This window comes from Rana temporaria, chromosome 5, assembly GCF_905171775.1.
Source record: "Rana temporaria chromosome 5, aRanTem1.1, whole genome shotgun sequence".
Taxonomy (NCBI): domain Eukaryota; kingdom Metazoa; phylum Chordata; class Amphibia; order Anura; family Ranidae; genus Rana; species Rana temporaria.
The window spans coordinates 241016520-241044287 of NC_053493.1; the positions used below are offsets into that span (position 1 = coordinate 241016520).

At 41.7% G+C, this 27768-nt stretch overlaps 1 protein-coding gene across 1 annotated transcript in view; it reads right to left on the reverse strand.

Moving 5' to 3' along the window:
• The window catches only part of SLC22A23 (solute carrier family 22 member 23), a 195890-nt gene that overhangs the window by 21198 nt on the left and 146924 nt on the right, over positions 1-27768 (reverse strand). Inside the window, exons 4-7 of the mRNA XM_040353645.1 lie at positions 8767-8935; positions 5916-6043; positions 4598-4700; positions 2439-2677 (exon numbers count right to left, since the gene is read on the reverse strand). Coding sequence (XP_040209579.1) covers positions 2439-2677; positions 4598-4700; positions 5916-6043; positions 8767-8935 — 639 coding nt within the window. The remainder of the gene's footprint in view (positions 1-2438; positions 2678-4597; positions 4701-5915; positions 6044-8766; positions 8936-27768) is intronic.

Below are 27768 nucleotides of genomic sequence, written 5' to 3' on the forward strand. Positions count from 1 at the left end.
GACACATTTGATGTATGGCGGAGCATGGGAACCTTTATAATGATTTATGAACTTTGATATCACATGATTTGTGAAGTAATATGCATTGTAATATATAGATGAATGTGTATCAATTTGTTTAAAATTAATTGAGTACATTCATAGAGTGGCCACAAGTTTTTGATTCATAACACAGAGATAAAAGTTCCGTCATGAATTTAATTTTAATTTCTACCAGTATATATACCCAGCTTAAAGGGGTTGTAAAGGTTTGTTTTTTATTTTCTAAATAGGTTCCTTTAAGCTAGTGCATTGTTGGTTCACTTACCTTTTCCTTCAATTCCCCTTCTAAATGTTTTTTTTTTGTCTGAATTTCTCACTTCCTGTTTCTTCTCAGTAAGCTGTTCTGGCTGACTAACCCCCAGCCAGATGATGGTGGAAAGCTTACTGAGGAGAAACAGGAAGTGAGAAATTCAGACAAAGGAAGGAAAAGGTAAGTGAACCAACAATGCACTGGCTTAAAGGAACCTATTTAGAAAATAAAAAACGAAACTTTACAACCCCTTTAAGGCCAAGCATCTAGCAGGACAGGCAAGAATTACTTTATTCAGGGCAAGGATTATGCCAGTTTATTTGGCTTAAAAAAAAAAACATGCAATTTGATAATGCTGACGAATGCCCTTTAAGCTATTTTAATAATCTGAAAATTTCTATATTTAATACAATAATCAAAATATAGAAGTTTAAGCATGTAAAAATGTCATAGAAAAATGACTTGAAGGTAAACACTTCCATAATAATGCATATAAAAATAAGTCCTCAATGGGGATATCTACTAAAACTGGAGCAGAAAGAATTTGGAGCAGCAGTGCATAGCACCCATCGTATTCTAGCATCAGCTTGTTGCGTTTTAAAAAGTAAGCTAGAAACCGATTGGTTGCCATTTACAGATGCTCCAATCTTGGAAAATTACCCTCACTATGCTTTTTCCTTTAAGCATAGACACTATTTTTTTTTTCAACCTAGTGGGCTGAACCGAAAAAACGGAAGAACTCGGAAGGAGCAGCTGTACTAACTATGCGATTTTCCCTGCTGAGCTATTGTGTTCTGACAGGGGAACTCCCCCCTGCCAGAACACACCAGTCTGATTGGATGCCGATCGGCAGACCTTTTTTGTTCATGCCCCTCCAACAGAAGCTGGTTGAACGGTCCAAAAACTTAATTGTGGGTTATTTGGCACATTTGCCTTTTGTTTGTGTTGTGCAAATTTGCTTGTAAAAGCTTTAAAGGATAAGTTCAACTTTTTTTAAAAGAAATAATAAAACGCACATCTTTTTGCAGGTAAAAAAAAACTGCATTTTGTTTCTATCTTAGCAGTCTGAAAAGCATTGCACCCACAGTCAGCTGATCAGGGATGCAATCTCAGGCTCCTGCAGACTGCCAGTGTAGCTGTCTGCCTGTACCTCATTACCAGCAGGCAGCCACAGAACAGGAAGAATCAATGAACAACCTAGAGTGGTAATCAGATGGTAGTTGTAGTTCTCCCATTCACAGAACTCTGTGAATAAATGGGGTGGCCGGAGACCCCACGCGGCTGCGTCCTTCTTAAATTGTGACAGTAGGTGTGAGGAGAAGATCAACAGCCTGCTGTCACAAAGGGGGAGGGTGCGAGGGCTGCCCCCTTAGTAACATGTTGCACCCTGGATATGGCTGTAACATGTTATGAAGGATGAATGTATCCTTTAATGTGAGCCTAAATCCAAAGAGACAAACTAACCTAATGCATAAGAATAGGTGTGCCCCCTACATGAAAATTCCTATTTGTGCTGATGGGTCATTCTGGCCCTGGACATTGTATTGTTAAATAGGAGCAAGGCTTGTACCTAGCCTTCAATACCTGAAAGCAGGAGCTCCTGGTGGCAAGAGGTATGTACTAACAGCACGTGTTGTCACCTTGTAGGGATGTTAATGGTTTACTTTTATTTTATCCATACATTTTCTTTATGGTTCAGGGGTTTATATGAATGGTTCTGTGTAGTCCATAAAACTCTGTATATGATAGTGGCATATTATGAATTCAGAAAATAACTAAACTACAAAACTGTAGTTTATTTTACTTCCAGCTAAGTTGTCACTTAACACTGGTACTAAGCAAACATTGCTACAGCTAGCATAATTCCGCTGTTGGCCTGGTTTTATGCAGATTAGTATAGCACAGAGAAACACAATATTTGATCTCCAAACAGATCAATATGTGGTGTTCAGCCTTAACACAAGCTTCAGAACCAGTAGGAAATGAAGAACCCTGCTACATTATACTCTCTGGGCATAGAAGGAATCTGCAGTAAAAACCCATCTACAAGAATGGATATCAAATGATAATTAGTGTGGCATTTTCGTATTTTTTTTACTGACAGGGAACTACTACATGCACAACTGACAACTAACATGTAACTTACAATTCAGAAGTCCTAGCTGAAGAAGAGACGCAAGGGCAGTTAAAATCATGAATAGAAGCAATCCCCCTCTCCTTCCTAAAAATCCAACAACGGGGCACATTGCCAGGCATGATGCGAGTGTAATTCCTGCCATAGCAAAATAGTTGGCGTAGAAGTTGTGCATGATGCTTGTGTTCATGTTGACTTCAGGGTCCATAAGACTTTTGGCAAAACAGTGGTGTATCCCGTATCCAGTCAGCCTGCACATGGTGGAAAACAACAGAGTAGAGACTTTATTTTATCAAAATGTATCATATACAAAGTTATATCATATACAAAGTTATCTACCCTTGTCCACCCCCACCCCCACCCCTCCAACTCATTCCCTCCTTTTCTTGCATCTTCCCTCTCTCTTAATCACTTCTTTTTCCTCTTCTCTATACACTTAATCTCGCTATAGTTCTTCATTAATTTAAACTTTTTCTACTTCTCTCATCTCTTGGCGAATCCCTCTCTAGTATCTTTTGGACTATGTCGTAGGTATTCCATATTATTTATCTCTTCTATTTTATCCAACCACTCTGATTTTTGGTCTACTTCTTTCCATTTCCTCGGTATCAGACTTTTTGCAGCATTCATCATATGTACCATCATTGAGTTTCTATACCCCTTTATCGGGATATCTACCCCGTGAAATAGGCATGTCCATGGTTCCTCAGGTAGATCTATGTTAGTGATCTCCTTTAGCAAAATCTTAGTATTTCCTTCCAATAAGTTCTAATCTTAGGGCACCCCCACCATATATGGGCCATGGTTCCCGTTTGTTTACAACCCGCCAATACTCCATTGTTTGTCCCATTTGATACTTCCCTAATAAATCTGGGGTTCTATACCACCGAGTTACACACTTATAATTCATTTCCACCATCCCATCGTTTACTGATGATCCATGTACTGATTTCAAAAATGTTTCAGTTCTTGATTCCTTCCTCGTTTCCCCAGTTCCCTCTGCCAGTTTTTTATAAAATGTCGGGACTTCCAGCTCTTCTACTTCATAAGGGTTTTATATATCCGAGATATATTTCCTTGTGTTTTTTCAACTACTCACAGAGAGTAGAGACTTAATGTGAACATCTATCTACAAAAAATATGCAATAAAATTATAACTATATACTATTTTGCAGCTTGATATGAACAAAATAACAGAAATATCTGGGAAACTTGCTGTTTACATTGCCTTCGTTTTTAGTAAAAAACGACCTAAGACATTGAAAGCCCCAAGTTTTTTTTATATTTAGGCTCATTATTCAGCAACTCATCCCAGTTGTAACAACAAATCATCTAACCAATGAAGTGGACATAGATACTATAGCAATACAAACATTATTCAGCCTAAGGGGTCCATTTACACCAGCCCTAAGGCTACCTTGCCCATTGGAGTCCCAATGCAGGAATAAGGCAATTTTTATGCTGTCCTATGGGTTCAGTTCACACAAACGTGCTGTAAATAACATACAGTAAAAGGAAAAAAAAAAGGATTGCCACACTGCAGCATAAGTTAAAAACGCCCTCCAATGTCTTAACTGCTGTCTATTGCCCCAGCAAGAAGAGAGTCAGCATTTGTGACATTGACGTTATAACCCTTTTGGGTCTACATAATGCACACCGTTTTCATGGCTCCTTATCAAAGTATGAAAAAAAAAATTACAGAATCTGCAAAACTGAAACCTCTTTAGCTAAACTGTACAATGCATATATACCCTTGGGAGAACAGAACCAGATATCAAGTATACAATGGTGACAAATGATGACAGTTGGAACACTCAGAACCTGGAGCAGCTATACATGGTAGCCAATCAGCTTCTAACTTCAGCTTGTTCAATTAAGCTATGACAATAAAATCTGGAAGCGGATTGGTTCCTTTGCAGAGCTTCAACAGATTTTGCACTCTGCAGTTTTAGTTTATCTCCCCCAGTCTTTATGTTTTGTGAAAACTCAAGTGTAAATCCCTCTCTATAGCTGGGTTATGCAGCTTCTTCCAAAAGAGGGGAAATTACCACTAAGCATTTGAAGATTGGAATAAGAAATGCCGGACTGGGAACATTTCTCACTAGAACCATGCAGAAGACATACGAGTATTTTAGCCATCATCAACCAATGAAATGCCTTGAGATACTTACGAATTCACACAGAGAACAAGAATATTCTTCCACAAATTCCTTGTTCCCACCACTTTCACAATGCAAACTTTTTTTGGTCTTATCAGTAGCTCTCTCTCCAATTCTGAAATAAAGGAATGCATCTATTAAGTATCACAGACAATAAATATTGATCAGTATGCACGGTGGATGGCAAATGCATAAAATGCCATAATACCTAGCATTGGTAGAGTATATAATGTATGGTCAAAGGTTTTGTGGACGCCTGATCCATATAATGACTCAAAGTGGTTTCCCATCCCATTTCAAAACAAGCATTATTATGGAGTTGACTCCCCCTCTTTGAAGCTATAACAGCATCCATTCTTTAAGAAATGCTTCCCCCAAGATTTTGGTATGTATCTGTGGGAATTTGTGTCCATTCATCCATAAGATTCGGCTTGCAATCAGTGTTTTACTTAATGCTAAAGTTGTTCAGTAGGGTTTTAGGTCAGGGTTATATGCAAGCTACACATTTTCCTTCATATCACACGCATGAAACCATGTCTTTATAGACCAAACTTTATGCACAGTCATACTGGCCTTGCTACTAGGTTTAAAGTACACAGTTGTGTAAAATGTCTTTGTATTTTTTAGCCCTAACAGAACCCTTAAGAGCCGGTTCACACAGGGGCGACTCGTCAGGCGACTTAGCCGCCTGACAAGTCGCGCTCCGTTCTGTACTATGGAACCGTTCTATTAGGAGCAACTCAAGTCGCTCCGACTTAGAAAAAGGTTCCTGCACTACTTTGGGACGACTTCAGGGCGACTTGCATTGACTTCAATACAGAAGTCATTTTGAAAAGTCGCCTCTGAAGTCGTGGGCAGATCGCCTTGCCGAGTCGCTCGGCAAGTTGTGGTGCCCCTGTGTGAACCGGCTCTAACTGGAAGGACCTCATCTCAATAATTAGGACAATTTGTATGTGTGTCATCCATCATACAAAAAATGTACTCAGAAACAAGTCTGGCTGCCACTGCTGACCTGTTTTACAAAAAAATTAGTTGCCTGGAGTCCATAATTTGAGTCACTAACTTAAAACAAGCATGGAGTTGGCCAGCGATCCTGATCTCCATATTTGTTTCAGGTTGGGGACTTGATTAGCAAGACATCAAAGACAGCACAAGAGTCAGCAATGGCAGCCTTCATGTTTCTTCAGTACAGGTTTCCTTTAACAAAAGCATCGGTACCACTGATCTAATGTATCATTCCAACCATGTACAGCATACATTATGACAAAAGCCAAGCTTCCTATTCACAGTTTACTACATTATAATATTTACTATGACACGCAGTGCCTACCTGGCATCACTCCTTTAATGTCGCTTTCTGTGTTCACTCTGTTTCTGTGAAGGATCTGAAGAATTTGCTTCTTAGAAGCTTCAAACTGCATTGTAGCCATCTGCCATCTCAGTGACTCCGGAAAGATGCTTCAAAGGTAAGTGAAATGATTATTTAAAAACAGCAAAGGTAGAAGATTAAGAGCTTGTTCAAACTATAACGCATGTTATGACCTGTGTTGTAATGTATGTTACCACAATGCAACATAGAGCGCTGTAGGTGTGTACTACAAATGCACAGGTACATATGCTATGTGTGTTGCCCTGCGCTGCCTAATGCAATACGCCTCAACACTCATAAATGTGTTGTAATGCATTGCATTATGGTGTGAATGGACTCTTTGTGAACAGTTTAGTAATGCTGTCCAAAAAGGGCTAAATTGTGTGTTTTGATGCTGCCTGCTTTAGGCCATGGTGACCCAGTGGCGGCCCATCCATAGGGGGTGCACAGACGCTACCCCCCATCCATGCATCCGGCCCCAGATCTACATGCAGGGCACCGGACACATGGAATTTCAATGGGTGATTTTCTTTGAAGCACGTGATTAGAACCAGAAGCTCTAATGGACTTCAAAAAAGGGTGGGCTCGGAGCGCAGAGCACTATGCCCGAAGCCCACCCAGTTGTGCAACAATAGCAAATGAATATTCGCCATTGTCACACTAATTCTGCCTCCTGGCCAATCAGGAAGCGGGTCCTGAGACCTGTTTCCCAATTGGCCGAAAGGTGAAGCTGCCCTATTTGCCGATGGAGGAGACGCACGGCGAGGACACCACGATGATGCAGAGGAGGAGACGCACAGTGAGGACACCGCCGTGATGCCAAGGAGGAAAGGCAGGGGAAGCCAGCAGCCTGTCGCCTGTAGGGAGGACCGAATCCCTTGGTTTGCAGAAAATAAGGGTTCTTTTGCATCTTTGCAATTTACTCAAGGGCCTCTAAGCTCTCGCTTACAAAAATAAGCATTTTTAACTCATAAAGTACCTTCTATTAAATTCAGCCTCCAAATTCCTCTTTTTTTTTGCTACTGTGATCAGACTTCCTGTTAGAGGGCAACTATGGTTTTTCTCCATGGTTCCACTATATACAGGAAGGTAGTCGGACTAGAGACTATGGGATGTGTAGTGTACATAGAGTAGTTTACAAGACCACAACCTGTATGCCTATTTCTGTTAATCCACTACTCTGGAACTTCTTATCTGTACTCGTTTTCCTTTGTCCCCAACACCCATTCCAACCTCGGTGTCTGACCTGCCTCCTGCTACATCCTGAACCTTCTACACGTAGTACCCATGTCCCAGTACCTTCTACAATTTCTGAACCTTGTTTTTGACCGGAGCTTGAATATAGTTAGTTCCTTTCACTTTTCTATGTGTGCTCCCTGAGTTCCGTATTAGCTGCTGCACTTCTATTTTACATCACTCATGTCTTGTGCTTTTAATAAACTGTACTACTCCACTTAGATTTTAGCCTGGTTTTCTACATAGCTCTACATGTCTGGTCTTGCTAGCACTGCAGGATACCCAACACAAAGTAGTCTGTATAAAATGTATAAAACGTGTGTTGTGTGGATTTGACAAACATCAGGACGAAAATTGCTGTATTTCATCTATTATGTGTGGTTCCCATATCCTCAACGCCATCTTTTGGAGGCAACACTTTTTGTCAACCGATTGAGGTATTTAAGGAAAAAAAACGCATTGTGACCACTAGGAGGCATTGATGATATAGGAACTACACATATTAGAGAAAATACGGATATTTCCGTCCTGATTGTGTAAAGGTTTTATCATATCTGCACACCAAATAATTTATACATAGACCCCTAATTTCCCCATCCTCTGTTATTCCAATGCATTTAGTCAAACTAGCTAAGTTTTACCAATATCACCTAATTTTTGTTAAAATTTGGGAAAAATTCTAACAAAATGTTATGCTATCCCACCGTTGATAAGCATGTATTACACAAGGGGCTAGATTCAGGTATGGGCGCGCAATGTTACGGCGGCGTAGCGTATCGCATTTATGCTACGCCGCCGTAAGTTAGAGAGGCAAGTGCTGTATTCACAAAGCACTTGCCTTCTAAGTTACGGCGGCGTAGCTTAAATGGGGCCGGCATAAGTGCGCGTAATTCAAATGCGGATGAGGGGGCGTGTTTTATGTAAATTCTTGGTGACCCGACGAGTCACCGAGCGAACGACTTACGCAAACAACGTAAAAAATTCAAATTCCGACGCAGGAAGAACGGCCATACTTAACATTGCGTGCGCCTCCTAATAGCAGGAGTAACCTTACACCGAAAAAGCCTAACATAAACGACGTAAAAAAATTCCACCAGGCGCACGTACGTTTGTGAATCGGCGTATCTAGGTCATTTGCATATTCTACGCCAAAAACAACGGAAGCACCACCTAGCGGCCAGCGTAAAATTGCACACAATTATACGCCGGTGTATTCAAGTTACGTCGACGGAGGAAGCCTATTTTTTGAGATTCGAGAATCGGCGTAAAGATACGACGGCACAAATTTGAAATTACGGCGGCGTATCTAGAGATACGCCGCCGTATCTTGTTGCTGAATCTAGCCCAAGGAATCTTATGTGAACAAACAACAGGACAGAAAGAAATAATCTAGAGGGCAATAATTTGAGAGCGAGACCATGTTTCTAGAGCTGACAGCAAGAAAATGTAATATGCGATAACCCCTACTGATAACAAAATAAAAAATAATGATGCATGTGATATATTTCACTCTAAATATTGCTTTATAGGTTGTTCTTTTTTATTCATGCAGAGGAAAAGGAAAAGAGATACTTACTACCAGTAGGAGAGCATCAAGACAAAAGGGCAGATGATGACAGCCTGGAGGATCTGCCAGTCTCTGCAGAGAGCTGCCAACCCTGGCAAAAGGAACTGCCCGGCCATTCCAATGAAACTGGCCACCATTGTGATCATGAATCTGTGGCCAGGAGGGCACAGTTCTATTCCTGGAAGAGAAATAATGACAGATATTACATTCTACAACACGGTGCCTTTGCTTTATAAAGCCCTAATGTCACAAATTAGAGCATAAAAAGGAAATGGGATCATTGTCCTCTTCTATTTACAATTTCCCAGCAGAGAAAAATGGAGTTAATCAATTTCTATGGGTTAATTGTAATGCTCTAATGCCGCGTACACAAGGTCGTTCTTCGGCATGAAAAAAAAAAAAACTTCATTTTTCAGCATGTCCAAAAAACAAAGTTTTTCCAATTTCATCATTAAAAACGATGTTGCCCACACACCATCGTTTAAAAAAAATGATTAACAAAGCGCGGTGAAGTACAACACGTACGACGGCACTCTGAAGGGGGAGATCTATTCGCCTTTGGGCTGCTTTAGCTGATTCCTTGTTAGTAAAAGACGATTCGCGCTTTTTTGTCTGTTACAGCGTGATGAATGTGCTTACTCCATTATGAACGGTAGATTTACCTGAACGAGCGCTCCCGTCTCATAACTCGCTTCTGGGCATGCGCGGGTTTAAAACGTTGTTTTAGCCCACACACGATCATTTTTTACAACCCGAAATACGACATTTTAAAAAACGACATTAAAAAATGCAGCAGAAGCCCACACACGATGATTTTAAATGACGTTTTTAAAAACGTTGTTTTTTTTCATGCCGAAAACGACTGTGTGTACGCGGCATTAGGCTATTACATAACAAGAACCATTTGTGTTTTATGCATTTCTGTTTAATACACTGGAGATTTTAGAATACTTTTAGTTTTGTCATATTTTTTAATACAGAACACAAAAACTCTGTTTACTAAAATTGTATATATCTGACAATGACAAAAGGCATAATGGATGCCAAGATTTACACTAATGAAGCTAATGGAAAGGGAGTGCAAGTAGATGTGCTACCCACTGCAACCAATAATATTCCAGCAGTCAATTCTACCCAATTCTAGTACAGGTGGGTGATGGGAAAAAAAAATATTGAAAAGAAAATGATATCCAACAAGATTCATGAATGACTGACGTATAGAGCCGACATCTCTGCATGTTCGGCTTCTTTCGGAAACCCCGCAACTCGCGCGCGCCTACGCAATACGGGGGGCGGGGCCTTAACCGCCGGGGGGGGGACAGACGTCAGTCATCTGGGCGACCTCCCAGATGACAATCCCCCTAGGCATAGAAACGCCTACTTCGCGGGGAGAAGTAGATTGAAAAGATGGATTACAGGGTACGTAAAGCATAAAAAAAAATTGCGGACTATATTTGTTACGAATGTAAGGAAGTTGGTCAGATATACATGTTATTAGGGTGAACCTCCGCTTTAAGGTTGTAAACTCTTACATAACCAGTGAATGGACTAGGATGAATCAACTCAATACACAAGTTGTATCTGTCTATCTGCAGTCTTCTCTTCTCAACATCTCTTCAAAGTCCAGAATATATAAGCTTGTCTGAGAGTTCAGAAAAAAAGGGGTGGAGAGCTGAAGTTTACGCTCTGCAGAGCTGAGTGAGGAGAGGTCTGAGAGCTGATTGGAGGAAAGGGACACACCCCCTTCAAACAACACAGAGGAACAGAGCTGAGGCTGTCAATCTGCTAAAAGTCCCACCCTTGTCATCATTTTTCTTTTGGTGTCAGGAAAAATTGCCAGAAGCTTTGCCAAAAGCAGAACAAAGCAGCAGACAGAAATGACACTGAGTGTTTATAATTAAGTACACACTATACAGTAGAGGGATATGCTTTGTTCATATTTCATGTTTACAGCCACATTAACCTCTTACTGTAAAGAATCCTTTTCTAAACCAATGAAAAAAAGTATTTTTTTCCTACGCAATTGATCTCTACTTGTTCTTTGTACAGTGCTTGTGGACATTTGCCAAGTCTTTATGCTGACTGCGGATAGCTTAACATATTAATTAAGAGACAATTAAAATGCACATCAAAGGAGAGCTTCAGTGGGGTATATTCCCTAGAAGCTTATAATGTAATGAGAGCCTGACCCAATCTATAATCCACCTAGGTAGGCCATAGATGAGTTAACAGTTTGAATGAAAAAAACTGACCCGATTCCCCCATCCACACACTCAAGGCGGATGGGGAATCCATTCTGCTGAGCTATTGTATTCTGATAGCGGAGAGACTTCTGTGCTATCAGAATATATTGGGATGGTGTGTATCTCGCGCCATAGAAAATTAAGTGCAATTAATCACAGTGTATACCGGTAATTAAATAGATGTGAAAAATATGTAATAAAAATAAATCAGAGCAACTCCCCTAAATTCAGTAGCCTGAAGAGTAAATTTGAGAGTGGAGGGTAGGGGGCGCTAGTTGTACTAAATATTCAAGTGAAAAATCATAATTAATCTATAAGTAAAAATCAACAATATTATTGCCAATATCATATAGTAATCATTCATATGAAAAAAAAGTCCATGCATGTATCCAACAAAAGTAAAAAATGCAAAATGTGCTATAGATTTTCCGGTGATTCGATCAATGGAAAGTCCTTAGTGTGGAATGGTAAATCATTAAATATAATTGCGTGATGAGAAAAAATCATCAAAGTATGGAATCCACCTTCACCATAGAGCTAACATTTCACCCGACGTGATCAAGTAAAGGATGGCACCTTACCAACAGTAGTTGACCCTTTAATTAAAAATAAGTCAATAACGCTTGTTCTACACAAAGTGTAATGCTCCTTGCAGGACCAGAGATTTGCCAATCAAACGATCATGTTCCAACAGTGAATACCACGGGATATAAAAGAAAGGACCGCAATAGTGTAATACTGATTTATTAAAAACGATAAATTAAAAGCTGCCAAGTGGCTCCTTACTATGTGCGGTGCCCAAGTCCCGGCACTGAGGCTGCTGAGCGTGTTCAGTAAGAGAGATGGTCTCCGTCGCTGTGAAGTCTGGCGTGCGTTCCACCACGATGACAGCTGACCCGGAAGAAACGCGAGTATGCGTGACCGGTGTGCGCCTCGACGTACGTTTCGTGGATGACGTCATCAGGAAGGCTTGCCGCCGAATAATGAGCACCCCGGCCATCTGAATAACGGTGGCTGTGGAAGTGCCTATCAGAGCCAGCGGCTTTGATAGGCTTTCCGATTACAGCCCTCAGGCTGTAGTCGGCTTCCAGATGCTTATCCTCGGGACACACGGGGGGTGCGTTCCTTGGATAAGAGTGACAGGCATCTCAGCCAATCAGGTTCACCGGTTCTGGTTACCGGTAACCTGATTGGCTGAAGCGTCCACCGAGGGCGCGAGAAGACATCGAGGGACGGTAGAAGCAAGGCTGACCCCAGAAAGGTAAGTGCCAGGCGGGGGGGGGGGGCATTTTACAGGTCACAGTGGCAGCCAGCATTTTACTGGGCACAGTGGCGAAAATTTGCGGGGCACAGTGGTGACAATTGATGGCACAGTGGTGACAATTGATGACACAGTGGCTGCGTTTGATGGCATGGCATAGTGGTGACAATTGCTGGGCACAGTGGTGATAACTGATGGCACAGTGGTAACAATTGATGGCACAGTGGTAACAATTGATGGCACAGTGGTAACAATTGATGGCACAGTGGTAACAATTGATGGCACAGTGGTGACAATTGATGGGCACAGTGGTGACGATTGATGGGCACAGTGGTGACGATTGATGGCACAGTGGTGACGATTGATGGCACAGTGGTGACGATTGATGGCACAGTGGCGACGATTGATGGCATGGCACAGTGGTGACAATAGATGGCACAGTGGCGACAATTGATGGCACACTGGCTGCGTTTGATGGCATGGCACAGTGGTGACAATTGATGGGCACAGTGGCGATAAATGATGGCACAGTGGCTGCGTTTGATGGCATGGCACAGTGGCTGCATTTGATGGGCACAGTGGCTGCATTTGATGGGCACAGTGGCTGCATTTGATGGGCACAGTGGCTGCATTTGATGGGCACAGTGGCTGCATTTGATGGGCACAGTGAGGCTGCAATTGTTTGTTTTTTTTCGTTTGTTTGCGCCCCCCCAAAAATTTTGAGCACCAGCTGCCACTGGCCAGTCATCTGTTTAATACCACTTTACGAGTTTGAAAAAAGTTTTAAAGTAAGGCTTCACATTTAATAATGGCTTGAAAATTCAGAGAGGGTATAAAGTGACTCATACCAAAGGATATGGATTAAGGTCAAATGAAGAGGACCAGTATAATTGTAAATCAGACTGAACATTTTCTGTTTCTGTAGCTGTATGTACACTATGGTTCCAAAACCGAGTAGATTTCTTTTCATTTGTTGGCTAAATCTAATACCGCGTACACACAATAATTTTTAGGCTTGTAAAAAACGAAGTTTTTTAAAAATGCCATTAAAAATGATCGTGTGTGGGCTTCACATCATTTTTCGGCTTCTGAAAAATGACAAAAAAAAAATTCGAACGTGCTGCATTTTTTAACAACGTTTTAAACTATCTCGACCTGAAAAACCTGCGCATGCTCAGAAGCCAGTTATGAGACGGTAAAACTACCGTTCGTAATGGAGTAAGCACATTCATCACGCTGTAACAGACAGAAAAGCGGAAATCAGCTAAAGCAGCCCCAAGGGTGGCGTCATCCGAATGGAACTTCCCCTTTATAGTGCCGTCGTACGTGTTGTACATCACCGCGCTTTGCTACAGCATTTTTTTAAAACGATCATATGTAGGCAACGCCGTTTTAATGATGAAGTTGGAAAAAACAACGTTTTTTCTAGATGCTGAAAAACATAGTTTTTTTACAAGTCGAAAAATGATCGTGTGTACGCGGCATTAGTCCTAATGCATCATCAAAGAATTCCATATGGAATGTATCACAAAGTCAAAACACCTTTGATGGAAGCAGTGTACTGAATCTATTCATCTGTAATGATGTCACTGGCCAGTGTTTATAGGCTGGGCATCAAAGGCTTCAGGAGGCCTTTCTTTGGCTTTTGTCATAGATTCAATGGTAACCCATTTTTCAAACTTTATACAGAAGCTTTTTTATTCATGTTATTCCTCTACCAAACTCTACAGTAACCACACGTTTTAATCTAAAATGGCAAAATAGAAACAGTCCAACATACATACAAACATATCATTATTTCATTTTTAGCTCAATATTTCTCCCCCTGTTAACATTTAGACTTGCTGCAAGTAAATGATGAAGATCTCTACGTCAGTCCATGTGTTCTTATCACATTGCAACATACAGGGAGTCCCCGAATTACGACCATCCGACTCCTACATACAAACAGGAGGCTACGTGGCCACTTTTCGACGGCGGGCACATTAGACGGAACCTTTTTCGATGGCCGACACGTTCGACTGAACCTTTTAGACGGCGGACAATTCGACAGGACCTTTTCGACGGCAGGCACATTCGACTGGACCTTTTCGACGGCGGGCACATTCAACTGGACCTTTTTTCGACGCCGGGGCACATTCGACAGGACCTTTTCGACGGAACATCAGAAAACTACATATCTGCCGTTCTGCACATGCACGGCCACTTTTTGATGGCGGGCACATTCTCCGGAACATCGGAAAACAACGTATTTGCCGCTCCGACTTACGAACATGTTCGACTTAAGAACAAAGCTACAGTCCCTAACCCGTTCGTAACTCGGGGACTGCCTGTAATTATTTTACGTGTAAATAAATAATCTAGAAATTCCAACCAATTGGAATGTCCTAGGTTTGGAGATCACTATTTCATGTTTCTTCTGTATATCTACATCTACTGATGCTAAAAGCATACACTATAACCAATCAATATATACGCTTATTGCGATTTTTTTTACAAGAAATATGTAGAAGAATATATATCAGCCTAAATTTTTTTTTTTTTTTTATATATATATTTTTGGGGGATATTTATTATAGCAAAAAAGAAAAAAAATATAGCTTTAAAAAAAAAAAAAAAAAAAAAAAACAGGTGATCAAATACACCAAAAGAAAACTATTGTTTATAGTGCCTTATCGCAAAAAATGGCCTGGTCATTAAATCTTCAGTTTAAGGGACATTATTCATCTCCTGGAGGTTTTTGGATACAGAAATCACTTTGAAGTGGGTGTAAACCCTTACATACATAAAACAAATACCCCTCTTGGGAATATGACTATAAAGGCACGAACTAAAGTGTATTAACAATAAAAGGTGTTGGTCATTTATTTGTACAAATTTTTTTAAAAGCATCCTAGAATAGACTCTTGAATACCTATTGTTTACAGCGATTGATATACACACATAATACCGAAATTAAATTGAAGAACAGTGATTATAGGGGAGCAGTCGCAAAGCAATATAGATGAAGTCACTGATGCGTTTCGAGGATTCTTCTTCAGCGGTGTCTATAGCAGAAAAACACTGACTAACAATGAAGGATATCAACCACTGCATATAAAACCAGGGATAGTTGCTGATGCCACCACCTTGAACAATTCTGTTAGCAGAGGGAGGTGAAAGCCAAAAGGCCCCACCTGTCTCCCATCAAAGCCATAAAACGAGAAGCTTAATTGATATGGGTGTAGTATAAGAAAATTGATAGAAGCCAATAGGAGGATCTGAAAAGAAGCCAGCTGGTCAGGACACCCTCTTAGATAGTGAGTCAGGTCATATATGGATAAATGACCTCCCGAGTAAATATCTTCAGACTTATGGAAGATCTATCAGGTAGACATGGCGTCTGCAGCACAACAGACTTGGCAGACAGGAACAGAGCTGAAGCTGTCAATCAGCCAGCGCTCCCTCCCGTCCCCATTTTTCTCTTGGTGTCAGGGTAGGGTTGGGCAACTGGTGGCGAGTAACCCTTGAAGCCTGGCTAGTGGCTCAAGACTTGAAATTTTGAGCCCTGCTATAGAGGGATGTGCTTTGTTCATATTTCATCTGAGGTTTACAAATTCTTAACATGTCACCGTTCCTGGGTATATGTCATTAGATAAACTCACAACAGCTTGGTAACAGTTCTTTTGTAACAGCTATCAGGAAGGCCTGCTTCCCATTTTTGTTTGTCGGAGTACATCCCAAGGGGATACATCACCCCACTTCTCAGGTGTATGGCACTTAAAGTGGATGTAAACCCAAAAATGTTTTTTTATTTTATCTTGTGCACTAGCTTGGACACATGCACATTCCTGGATGTTTATCATAATATGGGGGGTGATCCACAACTCATTGTGAGAGGTAATGAAATAGCGGTTTGTTTGTCTGTGTCCATGTGCTCTGCAAAGCTGTATGGGAGTGCTTTCATAAATATCAATCAGCTGCTGCACATGCAAGGCTCTAATGAGGAAAGTGGCAGGGGCTGCATCCCTTTAGACGTGATTTCACACTTTTTGAATATATGTAACAAAATGTTTTAATGGTATGTTTAACAGACCAAAAAAAGAGTAGATAAGAGAAGTTCACTGTTAGGATTATCATACACTTTGACTACTTTTCCTCCGTCTCATAGCAGTTTTACTGCTATAGGGGTGGCAGCTGTTCACCAGGTCATATATATCTATGTGTGTGTGTGTGTGTGTGAGAGAGATTGCGGACTTCTGCCTGCAGTGGGCATGCATAATTCACAACAGAAACCAGTGTGCTGGTGCCAGGCACTCAATGTCCTCCAGCCCCAGATCGTCGGTAAACTTTACACAACTGGTATCTGCCTATTTAAACAAGACAGACCCCCATTCTGAAAGGGGGGAGGGGAAGAAATGGATTCACTAGGGGACACAAATCCATTTCTTCCCCTAGTGAAAGCAGCACACATATTAAACACAAACACTGGCTAGGCACACAACGCCTTCCCAGACAGTGTGATCGGTACAGTGACCATGCATATTCTTAGTACTGAAAAAGTGTCAGTTAGTGTCAGAATGTCCGATATAATATCGCAGTCCCGCTATTAGTAGCTGATCCCCCCCCCCCCCCCCATTACTAGTATAAAAAATAAATAAAAATAAATAAAAAATAATCCATAACTATATCCTGTCTGTAGAAGCTATGTTTGTGTAAACCAATCAATATGCGCTTATTGGGATTTTTTTAACAAAAACACGTAGCAGAATACATATTGGCTTTAATGCATGAAGAAATACGATTTTTTATTTTTATTTATAGCGGAAAGTAAAAAATATATACTTTTTTTTAAATGTCTGACTTTTTTAGTTTATAGTTAAAAAAAAAAAAAAACGCAGAGATGAGGGCTCCCAGCTCAGCCATTTCCCCACACAGGTCACACCTATTGCACTATATTTTTAAGTGTTTCTCAGACACACTATAGATTTAGGAAATCCGCTGGAAAAATACAAATGGACTACAATGGAAACCTGTTGTATTAATTGCTGTATAATGTGATCCAACTAGACAGAATATTCTCGCCACAGCAAATATGTCAATATGCATTATACAGAAATGCTGAGTTAAGCTGCTCAGAACTATACTTCTTTCAACTGAGGACAATGAAAATTACTTATGACACAATATAAGTTAAAGAGCAATTCCAGATAACAAGCTAAACAAATCAGGGAACTGCTAATGATATTATGTATCACTGCAAAGATTTTAAAATGAGAAAGTCCTCTCAATTTGCTTTCTTCGGAGCTATATATAATCTACCGAGGAAAGATTTCACATATGGGGTTATTTGTCTGGATTCTGAATCTGTACTGTGTAACTTTTCATTTTTCAACTTGCTGTATCTCTATTCTGATTCATCTTCTACAACAGGACGGGATAGAATTGATGTAACTACTGATATGTTGATACATCAGGATTCTTTATTTTCAATGTTTTTATAGGTATGCACTCTCCCCCCGCTCGCTCTCACTATCTGAAGAAAACATGTGGGGCTCCACCCGCCCAGCCACATGATCCATTTACAGTGTTCTGTGAATTGGAAAACTACAAGTCCTGGCAGCCTTTGTGGCTGTTAGCTTGTAGTTCTCGCTATTGAAGGTGAACACCGCACGCCCCCTCCATTTCTCTCTGTACCTATCACAATCTGTGATGAGCCGTCAGTGCCCTCACAGCCGGTGTAGTGGTCTGAGAATTTTAAATCAACGCTCTTTCCCCTCTTCTTTCTGCAGCAATTCCAGGGCAGATCACAGAAATTCTGATTGGTCTGTGCCAGAACAGATCATCACTTAGATCCGTCCTGGAATTGATGCAATAAGAGGAGGGAGAAGTGCAGGGATTTCAAATCCCTAGACTGGTTTACTGGCTTTGTGGGCACTGACAGCTCATCACCCATAGAGATACGTACAGATGGAAATGGGGAGGGCATGCAGTGTTAGTTCACTTTTATTTTTTTTCCATAAAAGGTGAATTAACCCTTTAAGGCAGGGGTGGCCAGCCAGTGGCCCGCGGAGCCCTCTGATGTGGCCCGCGACCTCCAGCTCTGGAATGGTGGGTTGGCAAGCCCATATAGCAGGTTGTCGACCCGTCATACCACAGCATCAGTGTTGTGAATGAAGCTGGTGGTAGAGGAAGAAAACGGCTGCGGAGCAGAGCCCCATAAGCTGATGCTTCCTGTACAGCACTGGCTTTTGCCACAGGCGGAGTCTGTGGCAAAGTTCAGCTACCCCGCAGGATAGACACAAGTGCACTACGCTGCACCCGCGGTATGGGTAAACCGCAGCACATCAGTGTGAAAGCAGTCTTAGGCCCTTTTCACATGATCAGCCCTACCCAATCGGTCCCTCAATTCACCTCTACAGAGTGGCAGATGTAAACAGACTTTTGGCCGCCTACCTCCAATCTGATCCTCTGAAAAAAAATAGAAGGGAATTCTCCCCCTTCCATCTGGGCGGATCAGATGGCCTATAGAGTAGCCATAACCTGTCATCCGCCTGCTCCGCTCATTGTGGCCAGAGTTGCTTAAGTGGCCCTCGCTCTCTAAAAGGTTTGGCACCTCCGCTTTAAGGCAATAGCCAAAGTGTGTGGGGGTAGAGCGTCATGTAGTTTCTACCCTACGGAGGTACCATCCCCTACATGAAAACAAAGGGTTATATGGGTTTGAATGTACCTCCTAGGGTATAATAAGTAAGTACAAATTTTATGTATAAAAATACAATATATTTATTAAAAACATCACAAATGTACATAAAAAAGTAATTAAAAACATATCCATAGGTCAGCCATCTAAGGTGGTTACTTTCCTGGCATTGGAATCTGTTTTATTGGGCCGATGCATTTCGCAGGCTAACCCACTTCATCAGGGCCTTGGATTTTATTAAAACGTACTGTAACAACATACATGAGTACATATTAATCAAATGTTGAAAAGCATCTCATACCATTGTCATTAAACACAAAGTACTTGAATGTATATTTTATAATATTCCCAACAAATTGTCAAGGAGGATAGATAAAGTCCATATTTTCTAATCCGATAATGATATTTATGTAATGTATTTATTGTTTTAATAAACTCAGAGGCCCTGATGAAGCGGGTTAGCCCGCGAAATGCGTCGGCCCAATATAACGGATACTGATGCCAGGAAAGTGCTATGGATATGTGTTTAATAACATTTATCTATCTATCTATCTATCTATCTATATATATATATTTTTATTTTTTATTTTATTTGAGAGGTTTTTAATAAAAATGTTGTGTTTTTATACATAACATTTGTACTTGTTCATTATACCCCAGGAGGTACATTGAAAGTCCCATATAACCCTGTGTATTCTTGAGATAACCCTTTAAGGCAAAAGATTCGTTTTAGATTAATAGAGTTTCACAATATATATTTCTGCAAAAATTATTGTAAAAATGTGTCCTTTAAAAAAAAAAAATCCCTATTAAAAAATAAATTCTTTCTGAAGTTCCCTGGAAAATGAAAGATGTTATAAATCTTTAATGCAACATTACAGTGACAAGCAGTTACCTCAGCTTAAATTGCAATCAATGAATAATTTGAATCAAAGACCAACTATGTTACAATCACATAGAGATAGGATAACTAACACAGGACTTCACCTTTGCTGGAAATACTTTAGATACACTTCCACTTCAGTAAAATGGAAAATCTGTACAAAATGGTATGCTATTTTTAAACCCATTAGGATCTGGCTATAGTAGGCTGTCAGATTTCTGCATTCTTGTTTTTACTTTTATTAAATAGATCTCTCGAGATCTGAGCCCTTCTTGTATATCTAGTGTCAAATGGATTCAGCGGGGCAAATGCGGGGAAGAAATTCAACAGATCGGGCAGTAAATCTAACATATTTAGTGTCCTAGAATATACTGTTATTTTGTCTGAAATGACAAAATATTTTTCCTGGAAAATTGGGCACAAAATGTCATCTTACCCAGGTGTATAACTGCAGGGGTCGCAATTGTGACCCAGCCCCATGATCCAGGGGGCCCCTGCGGCCCCCCGGTAAACCTGGATAGGAGGGATGGCATGTGAGGAAAAAGATCCCCCTCCTACAGTCCGTTTGTCCTCCTCCCTCCCACAGGCATTCAGCGGCTGCAGGAGGAAAATGGAAGATTGGGTTCTCTACGTGCCACATCTCCTATCCATGTCCTGCTGCCCCGCTGTATTCGCTATCCTGCCCCGCTGTGTGGTCTTCTGGCTCCTCTAATCCCCCACAGCTCTGCCGGCATCCCACCTCGCCTCTCCCCCTGGCTGCTGCGGGGGATCTGTCAGAATGGGGAGCGGGGAAGGAGCCAATAAATGTGTTATTTACTGACCCCCCCCTTTTTTTTTAACTCATTTATAGCTGGGGCATACGGTAGTAAACTGGGTTTACTATGCCTCAGTTTATGAATGAACTGGAAACTCTGTACAGAACTTTTCCATTTACCGTATTTATCGGCGTATACCGCGCACTATTTTGCCCTGAAAATCAGGGCAAAATCGTGGGTGCGCGATATACGCCGATACCCGCGCCGAGTTTGAATACTGTGCCGGCATTTACCGAGCACAGTACACTCGGGCAGGCTCGGCTCCTCTCGCGCTCACGTCCTGGACGTACAGGACGTGAGCGCGAGAGTAGCCGAGCATTGCCGACTATACGCGAGTGTACTGCGCTCGGTATATGCCGGCGCAGTATTCAAATTTGGCGCGGGAAAGCAAGGATCGAGCGGGGAGGACGCCGCAGAAGGACGCCGGACCCGACGAAGAGGACACCCGAAGCCGCAGACGGACGCCGTCCGTACAAAAATCTTTTTTTACAGGAATGTCGGGTCCACTTTAGGGGGTGCACGCTATAGGCCGGAGCACGCAATACCCCGATAAATACGGTAATTCATTCTGGGTACCTGAATCTGCAGAGAAAGGCACTGATGAATCTGTCCTTAGTCCCTTTCTCCGTCTCAAAAGTGAAAATGAAAAAGTGAAAAGGGAAAATTTTCCTTGGTTCGCGACCAGAGTCGTGGAACGAATGTGAACCTGCTGACAGGCCTTCCATATTCATCTGGTCTTCCTTTTGGGTTTGCTACATGAGTATGCCAGACCTTCAGAGTGCATGTGCCCGTGACATCACTGGTTGCATTCAGTGTGAATATCGCGTAAACAGTGCGTGTTTTGGAGATATTCACTGTACCTACAGGTAAGCCTTTTATTGGCTTTCCTGTAGATACAAGTGAAAAAACAGAGTTTACAGCCACCTTAATAACACATTGCAGCACAGTACAGGTTAAAACACAAACCAGCACATGTGGTGTAAATAGGCCTGTAGATACAAAACAAGCTTCAGCTTTTGATCCCAACTTTTTACTGTCATTACAATGTTTGTGTACTCCAATATTTGCTTCTTTTTAGTCCAAAAATAATAATTATAAAAAATGTGATACGTACTGTTAAATTAGGACATTTGGTTCAGTAGGGGCAGCTCATCAGAACCGTGTCATGTATTTCCAAAAATCTTATTTTTTTTTAAAATAAAGGTTCATCTGAGGAAATGGAGTATGTCATGTTCAACAAGTCTTGCTGTGTCTCTGTCATCTTGTACCAAGAAAAGCGGATTCCTCCTGCTCATGTCTGCACCAGGCACCTGCTCTATGCCCAAGATAAATACAGTGCTTGCATTATCAAAGTGATTAGCATGGCTCCTTGCAATTGGCTACAAATGAATAGAAGACGCTTTTCATAATATAGCAAGGTTTAACAGCTTCTGAGAGGCACTAAAAGAGGTCCATCCAGAAAATTACATTTAGGGGTTGATTTAACAAAACTGGAGAGCACACAATCTGGTGAAGCTCTGCACCAACAGGAGACTTATGCCCTGTACGCACGGTCGGAATTCCCAACGGGTCAAGGTCCGTCGAAAATCCAGACGGGAAAATCGAGAACCTGCTCTCCCGTACAAACGAGCAGGTTTTGCGTCAGGAAAACTCAGATGAGAGCTTTTGGCCGGGAATCCCGTGTATGCTCCATCTGAGTTTTTACGAAGGGAAAACTGCCAAAAACGGTCGGTTTTCTCATACACACGGCTGGGTTTTCCGGCGGGAAAAAGTCTGCCGGGAATCCCGGCGGGAAAAAAGAGAGCAAGTTCTCTTTTTTTTTTGTCCAGCGGTTTTTGGGCAGTTTTCCCGTCGGAAAAACTGCAAGGAGCATACACACGGCCGGGATTCCCGGCCAAAAGCTCTCGTCGCAGTTTTCCCGTCGCGGAAACCAAGTCGTGCGTTTCGGCTTTAGGGGGGTTTCTGGAAACTACTGTAAGTGGGAAGCCACATAACAAAGCAATGTGAGGCTGATAGAGCCCACAGGAATTCATGGCAGTTCGCATGTAATTGGACCTACAGTGATTACCTTTGGATGAGTGGCCCTGGACGCAGACTGTCTCTGTCCAGGGCTGACCATCCCAGATCGTGTACAGAACAAACCCCCCCCCCCCCCCCGATTGTGTGATTGGCTCACTGATTTTCCAAGAAGTCTGCACTGAGATACAAATCACATCTAAAGGGATGCAGGCCCTGCAATTTTCCTCAGAGCTTTGAAGGTGCAGCAACTGGTTGATAATTATGAAACCACTCCCATTAGACACTTTTGCACATACGCACAGAGAAACACACAGGGATTTCTTCAGAATAACAAAAGGTAGGACTCTGCAACAAAGTTTGTCAAAATCCTTGTAATGTACATAGATCACCTAGTGGGGAATATTTTTTTCTCAACATAAGTGGAGTTAACTTTAAGGCTTTGATGTCCTGGCTGGTGTAAACGAGCCATTGAGCACAGCCTACCTGCATTGCTATACTGCACCAGTCCTCCTAATTTGGTGGTCTTCAAACACATCCACTCGTGATGCTGGTCACCCCTACTTGCTGCTTTGCGCACACGAAAAGCCTTTGTAAAATATTGTCCATCCCAAGACCATTCTTACAGCATCCAATCAGAACCTGCCTTAAAGTGGAGGTTCACACAAAAATGGAACCTCCGCTTTTCGGAACACTCCCCCCCATCCGGTGTCACATTTGGCACCTTTCAGGGGGGAGTGGGTGCAGATACCGGTGTAATACAGGTATTTTCACCCACTTCCGGGCATAGATCCCCCACAGAATCTATGTCTATGTCACCCCCCCCCCCCTGTGCTGTCTTCTGGGAAACACACAGGTCCCAGAAACGAGCGGGGACCAGTGAAGACATGAGCAGTAGGGAATTGGGAAATTAAGCCGCAACGCTTTACTTCCTGATTCCCTCACGAGAATGGTGGCGGACCTACGCTTTAAAGGTTTTAATGTGACTGGTGGTGTAGGAAGCAGTACACGAGGAAGCAAGTTAGCACAGACTTCCACTGACCTTCTAAAGATACTGTGAAGCAGCCATTCTCAGCCAGGATTCCTCCAAAAGTAACTAGGGGTTCCTTGAGCTGTGGCTGTTTAATCTACCATTTGATGGTAACTGCAAAGTTCTGGGTCCAATGCCACTTACTAGAGTCAGCTGCAGGACACCAATGATCACCTTCTCTGTCTGTAGGGTGACGTCATGACCACCACTGTAAGCATTTTTTCCACTGACCACCAGTGTAAGGGTTATTTTTCCCTCTGGTTACCAATAAATTACCAGGGGTTCCCTGGGACCTAAAAATACTATTTTAATACTGCCCCTAAAGTAAAAAAGTTGAGAAAGGCTGCTATGAGGTTATCAATGTTTGCTCTGGATGCTAGGGATTAAAGAAAACAATTACAATTTTGTAACAGCTACAGCATGCTCAAATTTATTGGTGCCCACTAACTTGTTTCTAACCTCTATTACTGTATATACTCAAGTATAAGCTGATTCCGAGTATAAGCCGAGGTACCTAATTTTACCACCAAAAAATGGGAAAACGTATTGACTCGAGTATAAGCCTAGGTTGAGAATGCAGCAGCTACTGTAAGCGGAAAAGAGAGTCAACAATGCCCATTTGCACGCCTCACTGTGCCCATTGCAACCTCACTGTGCCCACCTCACTGTGCCTATTGCAACCTCACTGTGCCCATTGCAGCCTCACTGTGCCCCAGTGTACCTGAAACTTTCTGGCTCCGGACGTCCATTCATTGTTTAAAAGTCGCGGTCTCCTCCTGGTCCCTTCCGTGATAAGCGTGTCTCAGCAGACACAGTTCCGCCCATCACGGACATCTCTCATCCTCAGACTTAGTTTCCCAGCAGGTAAAGAAATTTCCTACCCTTTTGGGAAACAGAGCAATAATAACCAGACTGAAGTTTGGACCCTTCACCAGTTATCCAAAAAAAAAAAAAAAAAATGTCTTAGCCAGTTTGTCATTTTACCTGTATATGGAGATTGTAGTCAGTAGGTAAACTGATTGCAAATTTAAGTTATTACAACAGATACTCTCATTGTCTATGTACTACAACCTACCATTACCTTAAATAACAGTTGTTATTATGATGTCTGCTAACATATATTCACCACAATAGAAATCCATGTACAGATCTCATGGAATATACAATGATTGGCTGTGAGATCACCTGCAAACATCTGTCCCTGGTCGAATATCTATGACCAGCTTGATTTTAGCTACAACCTGGCAGATTATTCTGGTAGGATTAAAGAGCCACATAATCCTTCTGTCCTAACCACCAATGGCCCAGATGAACTACCTCTTATGCCCCATACACACGATCGGGAATCCCGGGGGGGAAAACCGAGAACCTGCTCGGTCACGTTCCCCCTGTACACACCAGAGGTTTCCCCGTCGGGTCAAAAGCTGTCATGGCAGTTTTCCCGACGGGAAAACTGGTCGTGTGTACGAGGCATGACTCATGGTTTTTAGCCCTATAAATCTTTCAAATAAAAAAGTGTCTACTTCTAGGATTCACAGTACCCAATGATGGCACCCATAAACAAAGGCTTCTGTTCCTGTAGATACAATGGGACACTTATAACAGCTCTTTATCACCAAATGTGTGTTGACTGTTCATTGTATCAGTATGATGCTGACTTGGCTTTCTTCACAGAGAACAATAACAGATTAGTATAAAATTTCCACACTGGCCAATTCATGTCTTTGCACCAGGAAACTGTTGGTTCCGAGAATTTCCATTCACTATTAGACTGATGCGCTGAGAATGATCACATGCTTAAACTGTTTGCTTAACTCCTTAACACCAGCTCTATGCACACGTGGCAGAATGGTGGCAGACTTTTCTGTGCTGGAAGTGCACTCACTAGGTGTCCCAGGCACTGTGTTTTTGCAGTCACTGTCAGCTCCCAGTCTCTGTTTTACATGCAGGAGCTGGTGAGATGGGCAACCAATTATGTGATGACCGTGGCACCCAATCGCAGTGACCACATAATTTGGAAGCCCATATAATGCCTTCCATATTGCATGTTTTGCAAACTTGTCATTGGGCTGGAAGGGGCTTAAAGTGGATGTAAACCCGAAATGTTTTTTTTTTTTTTTTTTATGTCACAATGTACAGTATAAGATTTCCTATCATCTGTGCCCAGTCTTGCCACACAGAGTTAATCCAGCTCTGAGCAATCCTCTTTTATTGTTCAGTGAAATAAAACGGACTAACAGAAAAACCTTGGTCCGTTCCGCCCCCTTGCTGTAACAGGTTATTTACATATCTCATGCATTAGCCTGGAGACAGGCATTATTTTTTAATTCCCACCCCCACTCCTTTTCTGAAGTCATGTGGTTACTTTTCTGGATTTTGACTGGATGTTGGTGATCATAGCAGAAGTCAGTGTAAGAAATACATAGGAAAAAATGCATGTTGACAAGGTGAGTGTAGAGGTGGGTGGGGAGTCTACTGACATCACAACTCCACCCACCGAGCTCCAGACAACAGTTCCACCCACAGAATGTGCAGTTTTTCAGTTCTTATAAAAGACAGAGGGGAGACATTTGACAGGTAAGGATACATACAGGAGGCATGTATATCCTTATAGATCAGCATTATGGCAGTAGTTTAGAAAGGATGAGAGTGGCTTTACATCCACTTTAAATGCGAGTTAAAAAAAAAACACTTAAAATGTATTCATTATTAGAATATCATTACTACATGCACATCAATGCCTGTTATTTCACAAAGAAATGTTCCCTTGGAAAGAGTGCTATATTCACTAGCTTGTTTTTTTGGCCTTCTAGACACTGCAATAGTATACGCTATCGGCTCCAATGAGCTACAATGTACCCAATTGGCATGGACCCTAAAGCCCTGTACACACGATCAGTTTATCTGATGAAAACGGATCAATGTACGGTTTTCATTGGACGAACCGATCGTGTGTTGGCCCCATCGTTTTTTTCCCCCCATTGGTGAAAAAAAATAGAACCTGTTTAAATTTTTCTTATGGTTAAAAAACCGATAGAAAAAAACGATAGTCTGTGGGGAAATCCATTGGTCAAAAATCCACGCATGCTCAGAATCAAGTCGACGCATGCCTTGAACTTCATTTTTCTCAGCACGTCGTAGTGTTTTACGTCACCGCGTTGGACACGATTGGATTTTTAACCGATGGTCTGTAGGCAAGACAGATATAAGTCAGCTTCATCGGATATCCGATGAAAAAATCCATCGGTTTAGATTCCATCAGATATCCGATCGTGTGTACAGGGCATAAGACTTGATCCATTTTTGAAGTACCTTTTACGGAACTGTACATTATATAACTTAGTCAGCTGGATACGTGTCCCAAACCAATGAGTCACCAATATCAGTTTTAATCCCCCTGTGCAGGGAAGTTTGACAATTGTTTTGCCAGTTTGATTAATGTTGATTTGTGAACTTCACTCGGGGATAGACATACTTTAGATCGAGTTCCCAAGGGTTCTACAAATGAATTCTTAACATTTAGTGGTCAGCGACCAGATTGGAAGTGTTTGAAAGCAATATTTATCACAGAACAACTCTGTGTGTTGCAACACTTGGCGTCCGGACGTTCTGTATTCTTTATATATGTTGTTGGTTGGTTGGTTATGCACTTTTGTAGTGTATTGTTTTCCACTTGTGTGATTCCTTCAATGCTGGGGGTCAGTTTTTTGTAATCTGTGTTCCTGATACTTAAAGTGGAAGTAAAGCCATCGATTTAACAGTTTCAAAAAGCAGTTACATTTCCGGCATGCCGGGATTTCTAACTGTCACATTGTTTGTACTCTCAACCAAACTGTCAAACCATCCAATGGCTGGTGTCATAACTGATCACATGTGCAGCACCATGGCAGTTGAATGTTAAACATAGGCCAATATGGCAGCTTCCTTGGCTGAAAATGATAGGTGGGCTTACTTACACTTTAAGAATTTCAATACATTTGATAAAGTAATACTATTTTCAATAGACCCAACCACAATATGTCATTGCATAAAAAATACCCCTGTATTTCTTATTACCATCTTCCACATTGGTAATACAATACTT